The sequence below is a fragment of the Neomonachus schauinslandi genome, chromosome 8 (assembly GCF_002201575.2).
Source record: "Neomonachus schauinslandi chromosome 8, ASM220157v2, whole genome shotgun sequence".
In the NCBI taxonomy this organism is placed as follows: Eukaryota; Metazoa; Chordata; class Mammalia; order Carnivora; family Phocidae; genus Neomonachus; species Neomonachus schauinslandi.
This window is the reverse complement of record NC_058410.1, coordinates 74772424-74794494: the sequence shown is the minus strand read 5'-3', so window position 1 is coordinate 74794494 and position 22071 is coordinate 74772424. Positions and strand designations below refer to the sequence as shown.

At 36.6% G+C, this 22071-nt stretch overlaps 1 protein-coding gene across 5 annotated transcripts in view; it reads left to right on the top strand.

The window, feature by feature from the left end:
* Positions 1-855: 855 nt before the first annotated feature.
* DOP1A (DOP1 leucine zipper like protein A) overlaps positions 856-22071 on the top strand; it is a 78089-nt gene continuing 56873 nt past the window's right edge. For 4 of the 5 annotated variants that reach the window (XM_044917618.1, XM_044917615.1, XM_044917616.1 and 1 more), the window contains exons 1-5: positions 856-993; positions 4035-4216; positions 10320-10490; positions 13415-13604; positions 15506-15604. In XM_044917618.1, coding sequence (XP_044773553.1) covers positions 856-993; positions 4035-4216; positions 10320-10490; positions 13415-13604; positions 15506-15604 — 780 coding nt within the window. Of the gene's footprint in view, positions 994-4034; positions 4217-10319; positions 10491-13414; positions 13605-15505; positions 15605-22071 lie in introns of those variants that run through there. The other variant, XM_044917619.1, reaches the window with a different exon arrangement.

Genomic DNA, 22071 nt, shown 5'->3' with positions numbered 1-22071 from the left:
GGATTTGGAACCACTTTTTAAAATTAGTATCGAAGAATGTGTGAACATGTTTTTTGGTTTTTTTTTTAAGATTTTATTTATTTATTTGAGAGAGAGAGAGAGAAACAGCATGAGAGGGGATAGGGTCAGAGGGAGAAGCAGGCTCCCCACTGAGCCGGGACCCCAATGTGGTACTCGATCCCAGGAGTCCGGGATCATGACCTGAGCCGAAGGCAGTCGCTTAACCAACTGAGCCACCCAGGCGCCCATGTGTGAACATGTTTTAAACTACCATATGTATTTGTCTTTTTTTATTAAAAGTAAGGTTTAATTCTGAAAAGCTAATGTTCCTTTATACTATATGCTCATTTGTTGCCTAATAAAATGAGATGATTTCCAAGTAATTAATATTTTTTCTTTTTCTTTTTTTTTTTTTTTGCATGTCCTTGATGTTTCCAATCCAACCACTTTTAGTGTATCTTAGTATCAAAACAAAGCAGAGGAGTATGTCTATCACAAATGTCATACCAGAAAATATAAGAAAAATAAATGATTTCTAAACAAATAAGTACCAAAATATTTCCTATTTTCTGTCCCTTCGTTCTCATAGCCATTTTCCCGTGCCTGGGAAGGAGCATATGAGTAGTTACCTTTGAAGCTGTCTTTGAGTACTTCATGACTCTATATACTAGCTGACCAGTTTTGACCACTTTGAACTCAAGAAACATTTTAAAGTTAGCCAGTAGTTTTGTAGCAAGAGTATATGAGCCTGTTTTAATACTTTACTTTGTAACTTTGGTTCCTTCTGCAAACTTTTTTATAGGTAATGATTTTACATGAGTTTGGAACTGGTCTCTAGTGGGACGCTGTGGGAGGATGAACACAGAAGAGCTAGAATTACTGAGTGACTCCAAATACAGAAACTATGTAGCTGCAATAGACAAAGCACTAAAGAATTTTGAATATTCCAGTGAATGGGCAGATTTGATATCAGCACTTGGAAAACTTAATAAGGTATGTCCATTTTACTCATTTCATAAAAAGTAAAAATCAGAAATCTGAGTTTGTACTTACTGGATTTCTCTAAAGGTTGAAGTAAAGAATTGTAAAAACATAGCAACAGCTCAGAATTACTTTTGGTACTGCTATTTTACTTCATGAGTTGCCTACCTATATAGCCAGCATATTTTTGTGGCCAAAACAACAACAGTACTTGAAAAATATAGTTATTCCATCATTGCTATTAAAAACACAAGACTAGGAAGCAAATATGCTAACTCCCGAGGGCTAACAAATTTCTGTAATTGATTATCAGATACGGTTCTGCAGTTCCTGACAGCAAAATTAAAAACTGTGTATAGAATGTAGTAACTTCTCTGTCCTTTGTAAATGTCATACATGTAGCAGTAAGGAAAATTTTGTATCCAGGAAATTCTTAGATATATTCAGTACTTTTTACAAAAGTGTCAAGTAGTCACTTAGGCCTTGGAGGTTCACCTTGAGTATTTCCCCTTAATAAGTCTGGTTTTAATCCCCTGTTATAGTGGCATTATGAATCAACTCATAGTTTTAAATTTTAATGCTGTTTTTTGTTTGTTTGTTTCTTAACTTAGATCAAACTTTTCTCACCTCACACCTACAGTTTTGGAGGGTTTTTGTTTTTTGTTTTTTTGGTTGTTTTGTTTTGTTTTGTTTAACAGTTGTTCTTGAATTGGGATGCTTTTAAATATCAAATGGAGTGGAGAAGATAGGAAATGAGAGCTCTCCTGGTAACTTTTAACATCAAACAGCTGAGCATACAATTATTAGTAAAGAAATTGTCTTAAAATGCATTCCAAGGACACTACTGTTCAACCTCATACATACTATGCGTAATTACTTTTGTATCTTCAAAAAAAAATAAAAACTGTCATTTTTAATGTGCCAAGGACTTATCGTAAAATTAGATGCACAAACTTCTGTTTGACATGTTAACTTCTAACATTTATCGTTTGATAAATTCTCAGATTTTTTACAATAGCCTCAAGAAATTGCATTCAAAAGTATGAATATGCTTAAAAGTATTTAGGTTCTTTTTTGTTCTGAAGAGTCTCTTTCTGAAAACTTACTAGGAACTATGTTTAAAAGTAATTTATTAAACTGAAGAGTCTCTTTCTGAAAACTTACTAGGAACTATGTTTAAAAGTAATTTATTAAATTGTGGAAATTAATATACATAACTGATTACATAATCAATATTTATAAAAACATTTTACTGTATCCAGATAATACAAAGTAGGATATGCAAGTCATTGAAAAAACTTACTTTAAGTTGAGAAACAGGCAAGGATTGTATGTTCTATATGTAATATAAATTTGTTGACCATAGTCTAAATACATGTTTTAATATAAAATTTTATTGTTTATTAATATACCTAATTTTTACCTCATTTATATAAGTTTTTCAACTTCAAAATACTTTTAGAAAATGGTGCCATATTTTACTTTTTAAATTTTATTTGGTATTGATAGAATTTTTTTATGAAAACATTTTGTGTTACAGATCATTAAGTTCTCTGCAGAAGTAATTATACTTGTCCTTAAAATATATGTAAATATTGGAGTACCTAACTGGCTCAGTTGAAAGAGCATATGACTCTTGATCTCAGGGTCTTGAGTTTGAGCCCCACGTTGGGTGTGGAGATTACTAAAAAGATAAATTAAAAATATGTAAATATTGACTCTTGGCTACTGTGTTTAAAATTCAAATTAATATTTTGGAAATGGAAGCAGCTAGTTGAAAAATATTTTTCAGGGCTATATTCTTACTGGTATTTTGCCTTTAATTTGCTTTTCATTTATAGATTTAATTTTATTTACATTCATTACATCCAACTTAAAACTGAATTAAAAGCTTGTAGTGGGAAGAACATTGAAAATGGTATATCTAAGTGGACCTCAGCTAGAGCCTGTGGTTTTGTTATAAACTGGGAAATCTACTCCTGACTTTTCTACTGCACTGCCTTTGGCAGGTCATTTTATATATTTTATTTTTTTTATTTTTTGGTCATTTTATATATTTTAACTTCAGTTCTTTGTTTTGTAAAATAAAGGACTTCTTTTATATTTCTTCGAAATTCCAATTCTAGCATATTTTATTGTTTTCATTCTGAGTTTATTTTGTAATTTTCTATCAGCACTTTAATACTTTGAAGAACTTAGTTATAACTTCTTTTTTTACTTAAATAACTAATCTCCTTTGGGTGGTTTGTAAAATAGAATCTTCTATAAATTCTACCTTATTATCTCTAAAGAAATGTTATGTTTGAATAAATACAGTTGTATTTGGTCCACTTGGGAAATTAAGTTAGTAAAAACAAATGGGCAATTATAATCTTAAGTAGATTCTTTTAAGCATTAGAATTCCTTGCTGTCATATGATATACTAAAGCAATGGTTGTCCCTCTTCCCAACTGCATTATTTATGTTGAGATCTGGTTTCCTTCATATCTTTCAAACAGTGTATCAGAAATAGATTGTAGGATAACTGACATTAAAGATTTGCAAAAATTAGGGCGCCTTGGTGGCTCAGTTGGTTAAGCAACTGCCTTCAGCTCAGGTCATGATCCTGGAGTCCCTGGATCGAGTCCTGCATCGGGCTCCCTGCTCAGCAGGGAGTCTGCTTCTCCCTCTCCTGCTCCCCCGTCTTGTGCTCTCTCTCTCTCTCATTCTCTCAAATAAATAAAATCTTTAAAAAAAAAAAATTTGCAAAAATTAAATCATTGCCTCTCTTCTGAATAAATTTGGCAAAATATTGTGATTTTTTTTAATAAAAATATTTCTGTTAACATGTAGTGGGTTTTTTCACAAAATAATTTTTTTACATCCTCAGTTTTAATTTTAAATATGGCATATACTGATAGATATAACTGACTAAGACAAGAATTGTTAGGCACCCTTTATAATTTTTTAGAGTGTAAAGAAGTCCCATAGGATTTTTGATAATTCTGTGCTAGAAAATGGAAATAAAAGATAAAATTTGTTTTTCTCAACTGAATTAAAATGTTTTCTTCAAGGTTTTACAAAATAATGCAAAGTACCAAGTAGTACCCAAAAAGCTGACCATAGGCAAACGCCTAGCTCAATGCCTACATCCAGCATTACCAGGTGGAGTTCATCGAAAGGCACTTGAAACATATGAAATTATCTTCAAAATCATTGGACCTAAGAGACTTGCCAAAGATCTTTTTTTATACAGGTAAGAATTATTTTATTATTTATGTATAAATAAAAAACATTTTTAACTGTTTTATGTTTTGTGCAGTAAAAGCTAAAATATTGAAAACTCCTTAATGGAAGTTTTTAGATATCAATGTCAAATATTTCTATAGTTAAGTGCTTCAGAAAAATTTAGGATATTCCTTAATGTAAGATTTTTTTCTTCTATGTCATTTATGAAAAGTTTTTGTTTAAAATTGTTGAGACTACACTACTTTCTGCCTTTTTAAACTTGAGGACTACACTGAGAAAAAATAAGATACCTTTATCTCTCAGCAGCTTTCAATGTAGTTGACTGTCTTTACCTGCAATAGTCTTTTTCTGTTGGTTTATATTCTGCAGTTTACTTTCTCAGTCTTCATATGGAAATATGGAATTTCTTAAAGCTTGCTTAGTCTCACGTTTTCACTTTATATTCTTTTGTTGGGTGAGCTTATCCACACCTGTGGTGTATCCTTTAAGTGTGGACTCCCAACTTGGTATCACCAGTGTTGGCTTCTGCTTTAAACTTCTGGCTTACTTGTCATCTCTGTGTGGTTCTATAAAAGCAACTGAAGCTCACCCTCTTCCAACCTAACCTCATTTTCTATAAATCCAGCCTTCTGCAAGTGCACTAAAGTTCAGTAAATGGCACCGTTTTCCATCCATTTATACAAGCCTGAAATCCAAGGGTTACACTTAGTATCTTGTTTTCTTTGCCCATATTCTTCTTCCTCCCATGAACAGTCTGTCACCAAGAGTTTTGTTTCTTAGTGGTAAAAAACAGAAGTTTTAGAATCAAAATGGTCTGTGTTTACCACTCACCGGCTCTGTGATCTTGGATCATTTTCTTCACCTCTCTGTGCATATTCTCATTTGCAAAATGAGAATAAGATTACCAGTTTCACAGGATTGTTAGTAGAATTAAAAATGTAAACACGTATAAAGTACTTAGAACAATGCAGCATATGAGAAGTGCTCAATAAATGTTAGCTGTTGTTCTGATAGATGTTCCAGTACATCTACTTCTTTCCATCCTCACTGGCAGCATCTGCTGTAATGTCACTGGCCTCCTAACATGCACATAATATTGTTTTTATCCTTTTATACCCTTTTCTCTACACAGTACCAGAGTAAACTTTTTAATACATTAAATAGATGTTAATCTCCTGCTAAAAACCTCCACTGACTTCTTCCTGTTACTTAAAAGTAAAATTCAAAGTCCTTAGTATGGCTTCTAAAGTTTTATGTACTTTGGCCCTGCCTGCCTCAATTACGTCCAACTCCTACCACTTTCCACCCAATGTACTCCATTCTGTGACACAGGTCTCTTGTTTACTCTTCCTCATTTTTTTTTTTGTTTGTTTCCCTCACCCTGTCATGCTGTAATCCAGGTCTCTGATTAAATATCAAATCTCGGGGTGCCTGGGTGGCTTAGTTGTTAAGCGTCTGCCTTTGGCTCAGGTCGTGATCCCAGGGTCCTAGGATCGAGCCACGCATCGGGCTCCCTGCTTGGCAGGAAGTCTGCTTCTCCCCCCCCCCCCCCCGCTTGTGTTCCCTCTCTTGCTGTCTCTCTCTCTGTCATAAATAGGTAAATAAATAAAGAGCAAATCAGAGAAAACTTGCCTAGCTACCCTATCTGTAAGAGCCTTTCCTCTACATCTTTGTCATTAGTACCCTGTAGTTTTACTGTGATGTATTTAGAGGGAGGTATCTTTTTATTTATCCTGGTTGGGATTCATTGGGATTTTTAACTCTGTGAATCAGTAACTTTCATCAATTCTGAATCTCTTCAAATTGCCTTTACTCCATCTGTTCTCTCTCCCACTTTTGGAACTATGTGTAAGCATGTGTTAGATCTTCTCACTCTGGCTTCCACATCTCTTATCCTCTCTTCCGTGTTTTCAAACCTCTTCTCTGTGTTGCATTCTGGGTAATTTCCTCTTCCCAGCCTCCAGATCACTAATTCTTTCTCTCTTTTCATATATATGTGAAATTTTTTCTCATCCTTATTGAGATATAGTTGGCATACAACATTGTATAAGTTTAAGGTGTACAACATATTTGATATATGTATATACTGTGAAATGATTACCATAAGTTTAGTTAACACATCCATCATAACCTCAGTTAGGATTTTTTTTCTTACAATGAAAACTTTGTAAGCTAAGGTCTACTCTCTTAGCAACTTTCAAATACACTATTGTTAACTGTAGTCACCATCCTGTACCTTATATGCCCAGAACTTATTTATCTTGTAACTGAAGTTTGTACCTTTGCCCACCTTCACCCACTTCTCCTCCCCACCCACCCCAGGCAACCACCATTCTCTTCTCTGTTTTTATGCATTTGGTTTTCTTAGATTCCATGTTTAAGTGAGATCATATAATATTTGTTTTTCTCTTATTTATTTCACTTAGCATAATGCCCTCGAGGTCCATCCATACTGTCACAAAAACAAGTTTCTTTTTTTAATGACCAATTAATACTCCAGAGAGAGAGTGTGTGTGTGTGTACATACACATGCACAAGCACATGTGACAGTTTATCTGTTCATATGTCAATGGATAGAAGTTGTTTCCATGTCTTGGCTATTGTAAATAATGCTGCAGTAAACATGGAGTGCAGATACCTCTTCATGGTCATGATTTCATTTCCTTTAGATATATATCCATAAGTGAGACTTCTGGATCATATTGTAGTTCTATTTTTAATTTTTTGAAGGACCTCCATACTATTTTCCATAATTACTGTACCAGTTGGCATTCCCTCCAACAGCATACAAGGGTTCTCTTCACATCCTTGCCAGCATTTTGTCATCTCTTGTCTTTTTGATAATAGCCTTTCTAACAGTTGAGAGGTGATACCCCATTGTGTTTTTGATATGCATTTCCCTGGTGATTAATGATGTTGAGCACCTTTTCATGTACTTATTGGCCATTCCAATATCTTCTTTGGAAAAATGTTCAGGTCCTTTGCCTGTTTTTTAATTGGATTATTTGACGCTTTTTGCTATTAAGTCACATGAGTCCCTTAAATTAGTTTTGGATATTTATTTTTTATCAGATAATGTGGTTTGCAAATATTTTCTCTCATTCCATAGATTACCTTTTCATTTTATTGATCACCTTTTACTGTGCAGTAGCTTTTTAGTTGGATATAGTCCCAGTTGTTTATTTTTGCTTTTGTTGCTTGTGCGTTAGATTTCATATCTAAAAAATCAATGCCAAGACCAATGTCAGGAAGCTCCTATGTTTCCTTTTAAGAGTTTTATGGTTTCTGGCCTTATATTTAAATCTCTACTCCATTTCAAGTTAACTTTTGTGTGTGGCATAAGGTAGGGGTCTAGTTTCATTCTTTTGCCTATGCATATCCACTTTCCCTCTTTCACTCTTGATGTTGGTACCTCAGACCTTATTTTTGATCAATCTTGTCGTGGGTTTATCAATTTTGTTAGTCTTTTTAAAAACAAAGTTTTAGGGGCACTACGGTGGCTTAGTTAAGCAACCCACTCTTGATTTTGCCTCAGGTCATGATCTCAGGGTCATGGAATGGAGCCCCATGTCTGACTCCATGCTCAGTGCAGAGTCTGCTTGTTTCTCCCTCCCCCCCACCATCTCTCTCTCTCTCAAATAAATAAAATCTTTGAAAATAAATAAATAAAAATAGAAACAAACTTGGGACACCTGGGTGGCTCAGTTGGTTAAGCATCCAATTCTTGATTTCGGTTCAGGTCATGATCCCAGGGTCCTGTGATTGAGCCCCACATCAGGTTCCCCACTCAGTGGGGAGTCTGCTTCTCTCTCCCTATCTCTCTCCCCTCCCCTCCCTCTGTGCCCCTTCCCCTGCTCATGCTGTCTCTCTAAAATGAATCATTTTTTTTTTTTAAAGATTTTATTTATTTGAGAGAGAGTGAGCAAGAGTGAGAGAGCACAAACAGTGGGAGCAACAGAGGGAGCAGGAGAAGCAGGCTCCCCACTGAGCAGGGAGCCCCGTGCAGGGTTTGATCCCAGGACCCTGGGATCATGACCTGAGCCAAAGGCAGATGCTTTAACCAACTGAGCCACCCAGTCAACCCTAAAATAAATAAATCTTAAAAAAAATAAAAACAAACTTTTAGCTTTCCTGGTCTGCTGTACTGTGCATATATGTTTTATCTTTAAATTCTGCATCAGTGTCTTAAAAAACACTATCTGAACTCAGTAACAGGCTATTTTTTTTTTTTTATAAAGATTTTATTTATTATTTGACAGAGAGAGAGAGAGAGAGAGAGAGAGAGAGCACATGAGAGGGGGGAGGGTCAGAGGGAGAAGCAGACTCCCTGCCGAGCAGGGAGCCCGATGCGGGACTCGATCCCGGGACTCCAGGATCATGACCTGAGCCGAAGGCAGTCGCTCAACCGACTGAGCCACCCAGGCGCCCAGTAACAGGCTATTTTTAATAGTAATAAATACTGCATTTCAAAGAACAGCACTTGAAAAGCCACAAATTTCTGAATCAGTGTTGCATGTAATTCTCTAATAACTGATAGATTTTCCTTTCTTTTTTTTTTTAAATCTTTTATTTAAATTCAATTTAGTTAACATATAGTGTATTATTAGTTTCAGAGGTAGTAGATTTTTCCTTTTTAATGCAAGACTTTTATAACTCATGCTTGCTATTTTTCAACTCATCGATAACACAAATTTTACCTTACGAAACTGTTGACTAGTTGGCTTAGTTGGTAGAGCATGCAACTCTTGATCTTAGGGTTGTAAGTTCGAGCCCCATGTTGGGTATAGAGATTACTTTTAAAATAAAATCTCAAAAAGAGAAAGAGAGAAGTTATAGGAGGGGAAAAAAAAGGAAAATGGATAAAGCAGGACCCTGGCAAAAGCTGGCATTGGGCCCTGGCACTTATGGGGGAAGGTAGCTTTGAGGAGGCTTCAACTGTAAATTTAGATCAGACTACCTAAAATTGGAGGCAGAAAAGTGGGAAACTGAGGGAGTTCTCTCTTGATGACCTCTATTTACTATATAAACTAGGAGCAAGGGATTCTTAATGTATTTGCTAAGCACTTAAGTGCAAGAGGGCGTGATGCTAGGACGTTAGGATACAGAAACAAAAAGATAGTCATGGTCCCTTGCTTTCTGATATTTACAGAACTACCTATTAGAATTGTTTAATAAGTACAGAATTACTTCTTGAATAAGTAAGTATTGGGTACTATGGGAACACAAAATAGGGAGCCTAACCTAGTCTAATTAGAAGACAGTCTCCTCCAGGAAATGGCTTAGGCTAATTTCTGAAAGTCTAGGGGTCACCAGACAACAAAAAGTATGTAAGTAAAGGAGCAGGAATTGAACCTGTCAGAGCATCGTGTAGAAAGGCCTGGACACTAAAAAGAGCATGGAAGGTTCTAAAACAAACCTGAAGGGAATTCTTCAGTAGAGCTGGAGCAGAAGGTGCAAGAGCAAAATTGGTGAGCTATATGTGGTCTGTACAGAGGTATGTAGTAGCAAAATGTCAAAAAATGGTAAAAGCTACATTAAACTAGACTGTATCTGAAAGGCAACAGGAAACCAATGAAAGGTTTTACTGAGAACAGGTGCTTTGGGGAAATACCAAAGCAGTACCTGGTAAGTCAGGGTGATTGAGCTCTATATAATGGTTGTGTCTTCTAAGGAAAAATCTGGTAGTGATGGAGATAATTTACAATATTAAAAATATCTAGAAGAGTGACTCGGAGAGAAAACTTAGTGATTGATGACAAGTTAGAGGCAATTTTTTAAGAGTCAAGGATCACTCCTAAATTTACAGCTTTTTGGTCAACCAGATGGATGGTGATGCCATATTTTGAAATTGTGAAATTTAAAGACTTTGTGAAAGTCTAGTCTAGCCACTGGGTTTATGAGTATGAAGCTTAGGTGAGAGACCTGAGTTGATTAAATGGATGTAGAAGTCATCAATATAGAGGATCTCATTTTGAGTTGATCAGTAGAAGTTATTATTTCATCAAAATTTAAATCAAGATTTATATTTATATATATAGGTACATATGAATTAATATTTTGTAGTTAAAGTGCTTCTCCCCACCCCCTTTTGTTTCTATTTTTTTAAACAGTTCTGGGTTATTTCCTCTTCTTGCGAATGCTGCCATGTCTGTGAAACCAACATTGCTAAGTTTGTATGAGATCTATTACCTGCCTTTGGGTAAAACACTGAAGCCTGGTCTACAAGGATTGCTAACTGGTATTCTGCCTGGCTTAGAAGAAGGATCGGAGTACTATGAGAGGTAAGGTGGTGCTGTTATTGGTGCAGCTAAGTAAGCAAAGTCATAGATTTGTCAGTAAGCATCCTTGGATTAATGATGTTTTAACATCACAAAAATTAATTATTCTAGACACTTCAATATATGACCTGAAAGTTTCTATAACAACAAAAAAAATTAGTATATGTAGTTTGTGTATTGCACTGAAAATATAGGTAGGTAATAAGAGCACAGACTTGGGAGGTAGATGGACTGGATTCAAATCCTGGCTCGACAGACACTGGACAGCTTAGGAAAGCTTTTTCAGCATTTCAGAACTTTATTCAGTTTCTTCATCTGTAAAACAAACATAATATTCCATTCTGTTACTGTAATAATGAAATCACTTAGTCTAGTCGTTAGCACATATAAGTCACTCAAAAAACTGCAATCCATAATTTAAAATAATAATATATAGGAACTTAAATTAATAAAAGAATGGGAAATTGGACCATGTGCCAACAGTTTTTAACTTACTAGTGGTGGAAAAGAGCCTAACACCAACTACAGTGCTGTTTCACTAGGTGTGACATGATGCTCTTGATATTTTAACTTTTTAAAGAAAATGAATTAATCTGTTTTGGAGCCTATTACTACTTCTTAGGAAGTTTATACTTATAGACAATGCATGATGGCATTAACTATCTTTAGTAGCTTGTTACTGATATTCTTACCACAAAGGAAATTGTGAGTTGAGGTGGCAAAAACAGAAAATGCCAAGCTTATTTTATGAGTACACTTAATGATTTAAATTTAAATAATTTATTCTGATGCACTGACCAGCTACTCTATTTTATTGTGGTTCCTATGTTCCTATAATGCGGTAAGAATCTAATCCTGAAAACACTGGATTACCTTCCTAAGCTACTTGGAGAAAATATAATTTTTGTCTAAAAACTTTCTTTTGTTAACTTTTTTACTTGCTTACAATTTTAGAAACATACAACATAATTTCATTTAGTGTATAACTGAGTTGTGTTTCTAATTGTTATATTCTAAGGGAAACACTTTATAAGTCTGCTAGTCACAATTAAAAATTTAACATAATAATGATTTTTATGAGTGTGGTATCCCTATGATTTGTCTTGTTACGTGTCTTAGTCCGTTTGAGCTGCTGTAACAAAATACCACAGTTTGGGTAGCTTTATAAACAACAAATTTGTCACAGTTCTAAAGGCTGGAAGTCCAGTATCGGTATCAACAAGGTCATGTTCTGGTGAGGGGCCCTCTTCCTGGTTCATAACTGAAGCCTCCTCCCTGTGTCCTCACACGGTGGAAAGGACTATGGAGTTTCTGTGGGATTTCTTTCATAAGAACACTAATCTCATTCATGAGAGTTCCACCCTCATGACTTAAGCATGTCCCAAAGGCTCTGCCTCTCTTGATGTCATCATTTTAGGGGGATAGGGTTTTAACATGACTTTTGAGGAGACACAAACATTCAGACCATAGCATTATGTTTTAGCAGTTATTCTACACAAATTCTAATAAAGGGATTTATAAACATGTTCTTTTAATCCATAGATCTATTAAGGCCAGAAGGGAGTATAGTGTTAGGTTAAATCATATAGCAAGTAAACAGTAGAACGCATCATCAGATTCTTTTGATTCTGACTCTACTGTACTACAGTGTAATAAATTTTTAGGTGTTATGTTATTCTGTGCTTGAAACAAATCAAATGTAATTTATTTTTAAATGTAGTCCTTAATAAAGCAATAATGCATCTTTGATTTTGTTATAGGTCTGATTCATTAAAGTTTTATGAATTACAGGATGTGAGGAAATCTGGCTGTGACATCTGTCACCGGTGCATTGATCACTAGGGTTGATTCAACTGACCTGGCTGACTAGGCAGGTGGCCCCTTCTTCCTTCACTGTTCCATGTGTGTCCCTCCTGAAGCTGTGTGCTTGATCAAAGTGGACAACCTTCCACAATAGAGGAAGACCATTTTTCGGTCAAGGCTATATGAGTAGCTGTGCTCCCCTGCTAGAATCTCCAACAAAGTTTCAAAGTTATTGTGAATTACATAATATGATTTCAAAGAGAAGGAAACATTTGGAAAACATCCTTTAAGAATTCATGGGGTGGGGAAGAAGGGGCCCATTTGGTTAAGTGTCCGACTCTTGATTTCAGCTCATGTCTTGATGTCAGGATTGTGAGTTCAGGCCCCACGCTGAGCTCCATGCTGGGTGTGGAGTCTACTTAAGGGAGGGGTGCACCTGGGTGGCTCATTCGGTTAAGTGTCCCAACTCATAATTTCTGCTCAGGTCATGATCTCGGGATGTGAGATTGAGCCCCAGGTTGTTGGGCTCCAGAGGGAGCCTGCTTGAGATTCTCTTTCTTCCTTTCCCTCTGCTCCTCCCCCTGTGCACACATGCAGTACACATGTGCATGCTTTCTCTCTCTCAAATATTTTTAAAATTTTTCATAGAGGGGTACCTGGGTGGCTTAGTTGGTTAAGCATCTGGCTCAGCTCAGGTCTTGATCTCGGGGTCATGAGGTCAAGCCCCATGTTGGGCTCCAACACTGGGTGTAGAGCCTCCTTTAAAAAAAAAAAAAAAGAATTTCATAGAAATTCAACAGCAAATACATTCTGCTGTAGGATTACTGGTAACTAAGATGTATAGGACTAGGGGTGTTTTGTTGTTATCTTCATTTTACAGATCAGGACACGGAACTGAAGAAAGATTAAGTGACTTTTCCAAATTACACAGCTAGTAAATGGGGGAGCCATGGCTGAAATCCAGTCCTCTGAAGTATACAGTTCTAGTCTATCACACTTGTCTCCAGGGCAAAGCATGGAACAACAGTGGGAATGCTTTCATACATTCTGGAGGAGAAGAATTTCTTTTTAACAACGTGAAACTAAATGCTTGTTTTCTTAAGCCCCTTTGTTTTGTATCTCAGAACAAACACCTTGTTGGAAAAGGTTGCTGCTGCCGTGGACCAGTCAGCCTTCTACAGTGCTCTCTGGGGTAGTCTCCTCACCAGTCCTGCTGTACGGTTACCAGGAATCACATATGTTCTCGCCCATTTGAACAGGAAGCTTTCCATGGAAGATCAACTTTATATAATTGGCAGTGATATTGAGCTAATGGTACGTCTATGTATGGTTGCTCACGTAACATACTTCTTCCGAGCCAGGCACACTATTCCAGACAGATAGTGAGAATTGTGCCACGAACAGAGTTCCTGTTTTCATGGAACTCACAGTTTTCATCAAGGAAACTTAAAGACCAAATTAGTCACTAAGTATTGTTTTTAAAAGCTTCAAAAAATTTTTTTCATGGGGAAGGAATTGTAGGTTATATGTTATCTCCAGCTGTTATTCAAGCAAATAAATGGTCTTTATTACCATCTTTATAACTGATCAGACCACTATTAACATAGCCACATTAATTATGTCATTCCAAAGGAGACCTTCTCCTCAGTCATAGCTTTCATTATAGGAATGATGGATTTTCAACAAAGTGACAGCCAGATTCTGTATGGAATTTACACAAGAAGATATAATACCAAAGGAGATGGTGAAAGATAGTACCCAAAAAATCACATTGATTGCTTATACTTTTTAATTTCTAGATTAAGAACAGAGGGAAACCTTTTATCTCTGTAGAGTGCTATACTGTGAAAATTAGCAAGGAGTAAAAAACAAACCTTCAACGGTCACTATGAAAAGGTGTTTTTTTTTGTAATTATGGTTAATCATCCTGCACTTTTTTCCCGTATGATTATGAAATGACAGATTTCTATGCAGATTTTTGGTTACATTTATTAAACTATAATTAATGTACACTGAAAATAAAATCTTGTGTGTACAGTAGTATGAATTTTGACAAATGCCTACAGTTGAGTAACCAATACTATAATCAAAATAAAGACTATTTACATCACTCCAAAAGTTCTTCTGGGCCCCTTTGTAGTTATTTCTCTTCATACTCCCAGGCCCTTGTGAACACTGGTCTGATTTCTGTTCCTATAGTTGTACTTTTTCCAGAATATTATATAAATGGGATCATACAGTATAAAAAAGAACTACACCAGGATACCAATTTCATATATCAGATTGGCAAAAATGGAAACACACACACACACACACGGGTAAACATGGAAAAACAGAAATTGTCACACAAAGCTGGTGGGAATATAAATATATATAACCTTAATGGAATGCATTGCGTTATTTATATTGCAAATGCATATACCCCAAGACCCAGCAGTTCTATTTTAAGGGATTTATCCTACATGGGTACTTGTACATCTGTATATTGTAGCATTATTTACAATAATAAATATTTACAAACTGGGGCGCCTGGGTGGCTCAGTTGGTTAAGCGACTGCCTTCGGCTCGGGTCATGATCCCAGGGTCCTGGGATCGAGTCCCACATCGGGCTCCCAGCTCAGCGGGAGGCCTGCTTCTCCCTCTCCCACTCCCCCTGCTTGTGTTCCTGCTCTCGCTGTCTCTGTCTCTGTCAAATAAATAAATAAAATCTTTAAAAATAAATAAATAAATAAATATTTACAAACAGCATAAATATCATTAGAAGCCTATTAAAAAATTAGGATTCATCTATGAAATAGAGTCTTTAGCCATGAAAAAATAGTGAAGCTGTGTATGTAGTATTAAGCAAAGATCTCCAAAATCTATTATTAAAAGAAAAAGGCAAAATTTGGGATATATGCATGTGTGTTTTTATTTACTTATATTTGTAGGAAATATTCACTAGTTATACTGGTTGCATGCAAAAAGGAAATTGAGTGGTTGGGAGACAAATATGGGAGAGAACTTTTTGCTGTATATATTCTATTGTGTGCCTTAATTTTTTTTAAACCATCATAATATATTTACCTATTCAAAATAATGTAAATACATTTCATCAGTGATAAGAAACTGAGAAGGATACTTCTGTCTATTGGAGAAAATGAAGCATTCCACTTGCATGGTAAATCTTTCCCAGTGTAACAGGCAATAGATGTTAAAGGCTCTCTTTATTTCAGGTAGAAGCAGTAAGTACTTCAGTGCAGGACTCAAGTGTACTTGTACAGAGAAGCACATTGGACCTCATACTCTTCTGTTTTCCATTCCACATGAGTCAGGTAAAACATTAATAATGACATTAATATAAGGAATTCTTTGGAAAACCATAGATTCCTGATGTATAGTTATTTTTTAAGTTGGATTTAAGTTGAATTCTTTTGTTTTATGAATTGGTAAGTACAATACATACTATGTAGAATACATGCAGGGCTTGAACTCACAACCCTGAGATCAAGACCTGAGCTGAAATCAGGAGTCGGACACGTAACCAACTGAGCCACCCAGGTGCTGTGAACAAGTTCCTTTTTTAAGGAGTAGAATTTGTAGGGTTACCTGGGTGGCTCAGTTGGTTGAGCGTCTGCCTTTGGCTCAGGTCATGATCCCAGGGTCCTGGAATTGAGCCCTACATCAGGCTCCCTGCTCAACGGGGAACCTGCTTCCCCCTCCCCCTCTGCTTCTCCTCCCCGCAACTCGTCTTCTCCTTCTTTCTCAAAGGAAATAAATAAAATATTTAAAAAAAAAAAAAGAATTTATGGAAATTTTGAAAAAAAGTTTATTGATTTGCATAAGAACATGGAAATAAAAATAGACTTTTCATACCTTTAAAAAAAGTTCTAACCTGGGCGCCTGGGTGGCTCAGTCGGTTAAGCGACTGCCTTCGGCTCAGGTCATGATCCTGGAGTCCGGGGATTGAGTCCCGCATCGGGCTCCCTGCTCGGCGGGGGGTCTGCTTCTCCCTCTGACCCTCTTCCCTCTCGTGCTCTCTGTCTCTCATTCTCTCTCTCAAATAAATAAATAAAATCTTTAAAAAAATTTAAAAAATTAAAAAAAAAATAAAAAAAGTTCTAACCTATAAAAAACAAGAGGTAATCATTGCTAGCTTTGAGTGACGCAGGACTCTGTGACCCAGGCCTTCTACCCAGCTGTTATCTCTGTCCTGATGTAATTTACCTTTTCTTAGTTTGGCGATTTGGTGATTTATGTCAGACCCGTAGCAGAGTTCGCTGTTTGAAAGCCAAATATTCAGTCACTGTGACAGTCTCTAGTAGTTTTATTACAAATGAGAACAATTAACAAATCATGAGTGAAGTGTTTCATTGGTGAAAATATAATCAATGTCTTCATTTTTAAAGAGGTGGTCTGAATTCTTTTGAGTTCTAAACTTTGATAAGGACTTATGTAGAACACCAATATGTGAACATTCAGAATGGAAGAACAAAAGTAATAAGATATGGAAAATTTCTACCTTGGAAAGAGGTATTTATTTCTAAAAAGTCATTAGCAGAAAAGACTATTATTTTGGGTTTTTGTAAGAACTATGGTTAGTAGATAACTAATGAATTTTCATTGTGATCTGTCATGCTCACATTTTTCTTTATTACTTTATTCAGTTTGAAATTGAATTATTAATAATTGAAGAATTTTACACGTCATTGCCTGTAGTCCCTAATTGGGACATAAACTGTCCCCATTTTCTGTTTTTGAGATTTTCCATCCTTAAACCAGAGGCTTTTACTCTGCCTCTGGCTTTTCACAGAAACACCTGCTGGGACATAAGTCTAGTCTAAACTTACCAGTATAGGGGTGGGCAAACAGCTTGTCAGGTAGTGTAATGAGTTTGACTTTTTTAAAGACTCATAAAAGAAAGCAAAGAAGAATATGCTAAAGTAATGTATATGGCTCAAAAGCCTAAAATATTTATTACCTGGGTCTTTATTGAAAAAAATGTATTGACCTTTACTCTTAAACTTTCCCATTGTTTTCTTCCCTTCCAAGCATTTAACGTTATTAGTCTTTCAGTATACTGATAGGTGACTTCAGCAAGATCTGAGGGATTAAGTCATGGTAGACTTAAATTGGGAAGAACTTAATTTGTAATCTCATTAGACCAGTGTTTCTCAACCTTTTTTTTTTTTTTTTTAAATTTTATTTATTTATTTGACAGAGAGAGACACAGTGAGAGAGGGAACACAAGCAGGGGAAGTGAGAGAGGGAGAAGCAGACTTCCCGCGGAGCAGGGAGCCCGATGCGGGGCTCGATCCCAGGACCCCGGGATCATGACCTGAGCCGAAGGCAGACGCTTCAGGACTGAGCCACCCAGGCGCCCCTCTCAACCTTTTGTTTAGCTGAATTTCCTTCAGTACTTTCTTAATGTACCACCTCTGTATTCCTACCAGCCAAGATTTTCTTAAGCGTTACCTTATATAATTTGTATTATAAAACCAATAGCTGTATTTAATGTTTTTTTAATACATACCCTACCCAGACCCAATTATATTTTCCCCCTATTACTCTACCAGATTTTTAGATTACCTGAGAATATGGAAAGACAAATCATCTTTGTTCCCCACTTTTCCTCTTTCCATATCTTTCATATATAATCAATTTTAAGCAAATATTGATTGTAATCGTAACTTAAGAGAGCCTTCATTACATTGTCCCAAAAGTGATTGCTGTTAATAGCTTCAGCAGTTGATGGGTTCTTAGACTCTCTCTACTTATTTCATGGAGAGTTGACCCTAATCTCTAATACTTATATCTTTAAGTGAGAGTTCTTTTCCATATTAGAAATGTGTGGCAATGTCAACTGTAATCAAAAAGTGACTTCTTACGTTCTTAAGAGTAGTTTGGGCGCCTGGGTGGCTCAGTCATTAAGTGTCTGCCGTTAGCTCCAGTCATGATCCCAGAGTCCTAGGATCGAGCCCCACATCGGGCTCCCCGCTCAGCGGGAAGCCTGCTTCTCCCTCTCCCACTCCCCCTGCTTGTGTTCTCTCTCTCACTGTCTCTCTCTCACTCTCTAATAAATAAATAAAAAATCTTAAAAAAAAAAAAAAGTAGTTTGGGGGAGAGGAGGGCACATGGGTGGCTCAGTTAGTTAAGCAACCGACTCTTAATTTCAGCTCAGGTCATGATATCAGGGTCCTGAGATGCAGCCTGTGTCGGGCTCCACTCAGCAGGGAGTCTGCTTCTCTTCCCCTCTCTCTTCCCCGGCCTCCCCCCCAAGCATGCACTTTCTCTAAAATAAACAAATCTTTTTTTAAAAATAAAAGAGTTGTTTTTTTTTTTTCCAAAATAAGATTGAGAGACATTAGTACTTAAAAAAAATCTTTTTTTAATTTATTTATTTGAGAGAGAGAGAGGGAGAGCAAGCACATGTGCAGAGGGAAAGGGAGAGGGAGAGAAGCAGACTCCCTGCTGAGCAGGGAGCCAGACAGGGGGCTTGATCCCACAACCTGGAGACCATGACCTGAGCCAAAATCAAGAGTCCGATGCTTAACCAACTGAACTACCCAGGCACCCCAAGACATTAGTACTTACCAAGATTTTGTGAAAATGTCTGTAATCTTCATATCTGATGTTAGATAGAGCAGCAGTTCTCAAATGCTTTAGTTTTAGGACCCTATTACACTCTTTAAAAATATTGAGGATCCTGGGGTGCCTGGGTGGCTCAGCCGGTGAAGCATCTGCCTTCAGCTCAGGACATGATCCCAGGGTCCTGGAATCAAGCCTCTTGTCCAGCTCCCCCCTGCTTGTGTGCTCTCTCTCACTGTCTCCCTCTCAAATAAATAGAATCTTGAATGAATGAATGAATAAATAAATAATATTGAGGATCCTGGGGTACCTGGGTGGCTTAGTTGGTCCTGCCCGTGTGCTCTCTCTCACTCCCTCTCAAATAAATAAATAAAATCTTGAATGAATGAATGAATAAATAAATAAATAATATTGAGGATCCTGGGGCACCTGGGAGGCTCAGTTGGTTAGGGGTCCGACTCTTGATTTTGGCTCAGGCCATGATCCCAAGGTCTCAAGGTCCTGGGATCAAGCCCCACTTTGGGCTCCCCACTCAGTGGGGAGTCTGCTTGAGGATTCTCTCCCTCTTTATCTGTCCTTTCCCCTGTTCATATGCTCACTTGCATGTGTGCGCCTGCTCGCTCGCTCTCTAAGATAAATAAATCTTTAAAAAAATATATTGAGGATCCTAAAAACATATTTTGCTTATGTAGTTTAGATCTGTCTATATCATATTAGAAATTAAAACAGATTTTTAAATATTTACTAATTCATTTAAATATAACAGGTAACAGGAGCGCCTGGGTAGCTCAGTTGGTTGGGAGTCTGCCTTCAGCTCAGGTCATAATCTTGGGGTCCTGTGATCAAGCCTCTAGTCGGACTCTCTGCTCAGCGGGGAGTCTGCTTCTCCCTCTTACTCTTCCTCTGTGCTCTCCCTCCCTCTCTCTCAAATGAAAAGGTGAAATCTTAAAAATAAATAAAAATAAAGATAGCAGTAACAAAGTTATCATGTTAGTATAGATAACTTTTTATGAAAGTAACTCTTTGCCAACACATTAAAAAAAAATGGTGAATAAAGTAGCATTGTTTTATTTTTCCACAAATTTCTTTAATGTCTGGTCTAATAGTACAGAGCAGAATGCTCATATCTGCTTCTGTGTTCAATCTTTTGTGATTTTTTTTCTTTCAATTGAAGTGTATGGAAAAAGATCTCTCACTGATACATGATTGGAAAAGGGAGGAGTGTTTCAGCAGTCTTTTGCTGTTGTTAAAACAGCATATTCTTCGATATTGCACCAAAACTCAATAAGCTGTAGTTTTAAAAAAATTAATTGTAATATGGAATCTAAAACCAAATCAGTGAACTTTTCATATTCTGTTTCATGAAAATCTGATCTGTCTTGTACTTTGAATACATCTTTTACCCAAAGTTTTATTTGTTTGTTCGCTGGGCATGGGGTGGGGCTTGAACTCAGGACCCCGAGATTAGGAGCCAAGCTGAGGTCGAGTCCATCACTCAACCAACTGAGCAACCCAGGTGCCCCCAAACACGCTTTTATAACATCATGATTGGTTATTTGGAAAATGTTAGTTTCCTGAATTATGCAGATATTCCAGAGGTTAACACAATAACAAACTGTCACATTGCTTACTACTACCACCGATCTCATAGGTAAAGTTTTTTAGGTATTGGGAAGCTTTCAAGCCAAATACAGATTTTCTAAAATTTTAATTTTCTTGGGGTGCCTAGCTGGCTCAGTTGGTAGAGCATGTGACTCTTGATCTTGGGGTTGTTATGTTCAAGCCCCATGTTGGGTGTAGAGATGACTTAAAAGTAAAATCTTTTTTTTTTTTTTTTTTAAGATTTTATTTATTTATTTGACAGAGAGAGACACGGCGAGAGAGGGAACACAAGCAGGGGGAGTGGGAGAGGGAGAAGCAGGCCTCCCGCTGAGCAGGGAGCCCAATGCGGGGCTTGATCCCAGGACCCTGGGATCATGACCTGAGCCGAAGGCAGATGCTTAACGATTAAGCCACCCAGGTGCCCCTTAAAAATAAAATCTTAACAATTGTAATTTTCTCTTGGAAGCTCAAAATTTATTCTCTGTTATTATGAATATTAATTGTTTTTCTTGAAGTGACAGTCTCCCTTTATTTTTGAGAAAATATCTGCCAGGTGGTCACGTCTGAGTAATCATAGTTTGTATCAGTCCCTCTTTCAAGTAAAAGTGGTATTTGGTAAAAAACAAAACAAAAACGAGTAGTACAGCTCACAATTCAAACAGTCACACAGTGCTTTTCCTCAAGACATCTGTCTTGTAATGTCAAAAGTGTTTTGTGTATACTCCCCATTTCATTACACAGTATTAAAAGATTTGGGTGCAGGGGCTAATATTTAATAAAATAAACTTTTTTCTGCTTCATTACAACATTCCTAAGGGAAACTAGCTTTTTTGTCTTTGTTTTTAATTTTACTGTAAGTACATGACAGTAAAAAATCCCGACTCCAAGGACAGTAAATGCCACTGCTGTATTGCTTCTGTTCATGCTCAGGTGCTGGCAGGTTTACCCAGTATTGCTCAATCAGAGCAAATGTCAACACATCTCAGAAGGCAGATAGCATCTTGGTATTGTCAGGAATATAGTTTTTACCTTTTGGACCTCCTGAAAGGGTCTTAGAAATCCCCAGGAGTTCAGGAACCACCCTTTGAGAATTTCTTAGGTTAATAAAAGGCATCTGTGCTCAGATGAGTGACCATACTTTTTCAGCTTATGGTGATCTGTGTTCTGTAACATCTTAAATTTCTAAGATTCCTTTAAAATAAATAAGCTGGGTGCATCCTTTTCCAGTACTGTCAAGGAGCATGGTGTAGTGAAAAGTTGACAAGTCAATGATTAAGAAGTCTGTTCTCAAAAAGAAAAAAAAAATTGTTCAAATTAAAAAAAAAAAGGTTCTTTATTCAGGTGAGGTACTAACCAGATATTTGGTTAAGTACTTAGGCCCTGTGAGGCTCTGTTTTTTTATTCTAGAATGATTTTTAGACTGTAGTTGATTTCCACATTACCTTCTAATGCTCAGATTCCACGATTCTATTCTAAAGTCATTATCTAGTAATACTTTTAATAGCAATTCAATTAGCTGTCTTCCTTTTATCTTTCTTTTAACTTCACCTCTTTTAGCTAAAACCAGACCATTAGGAAATCATTTTTTGAACATCTAATTAAGACTATTAGG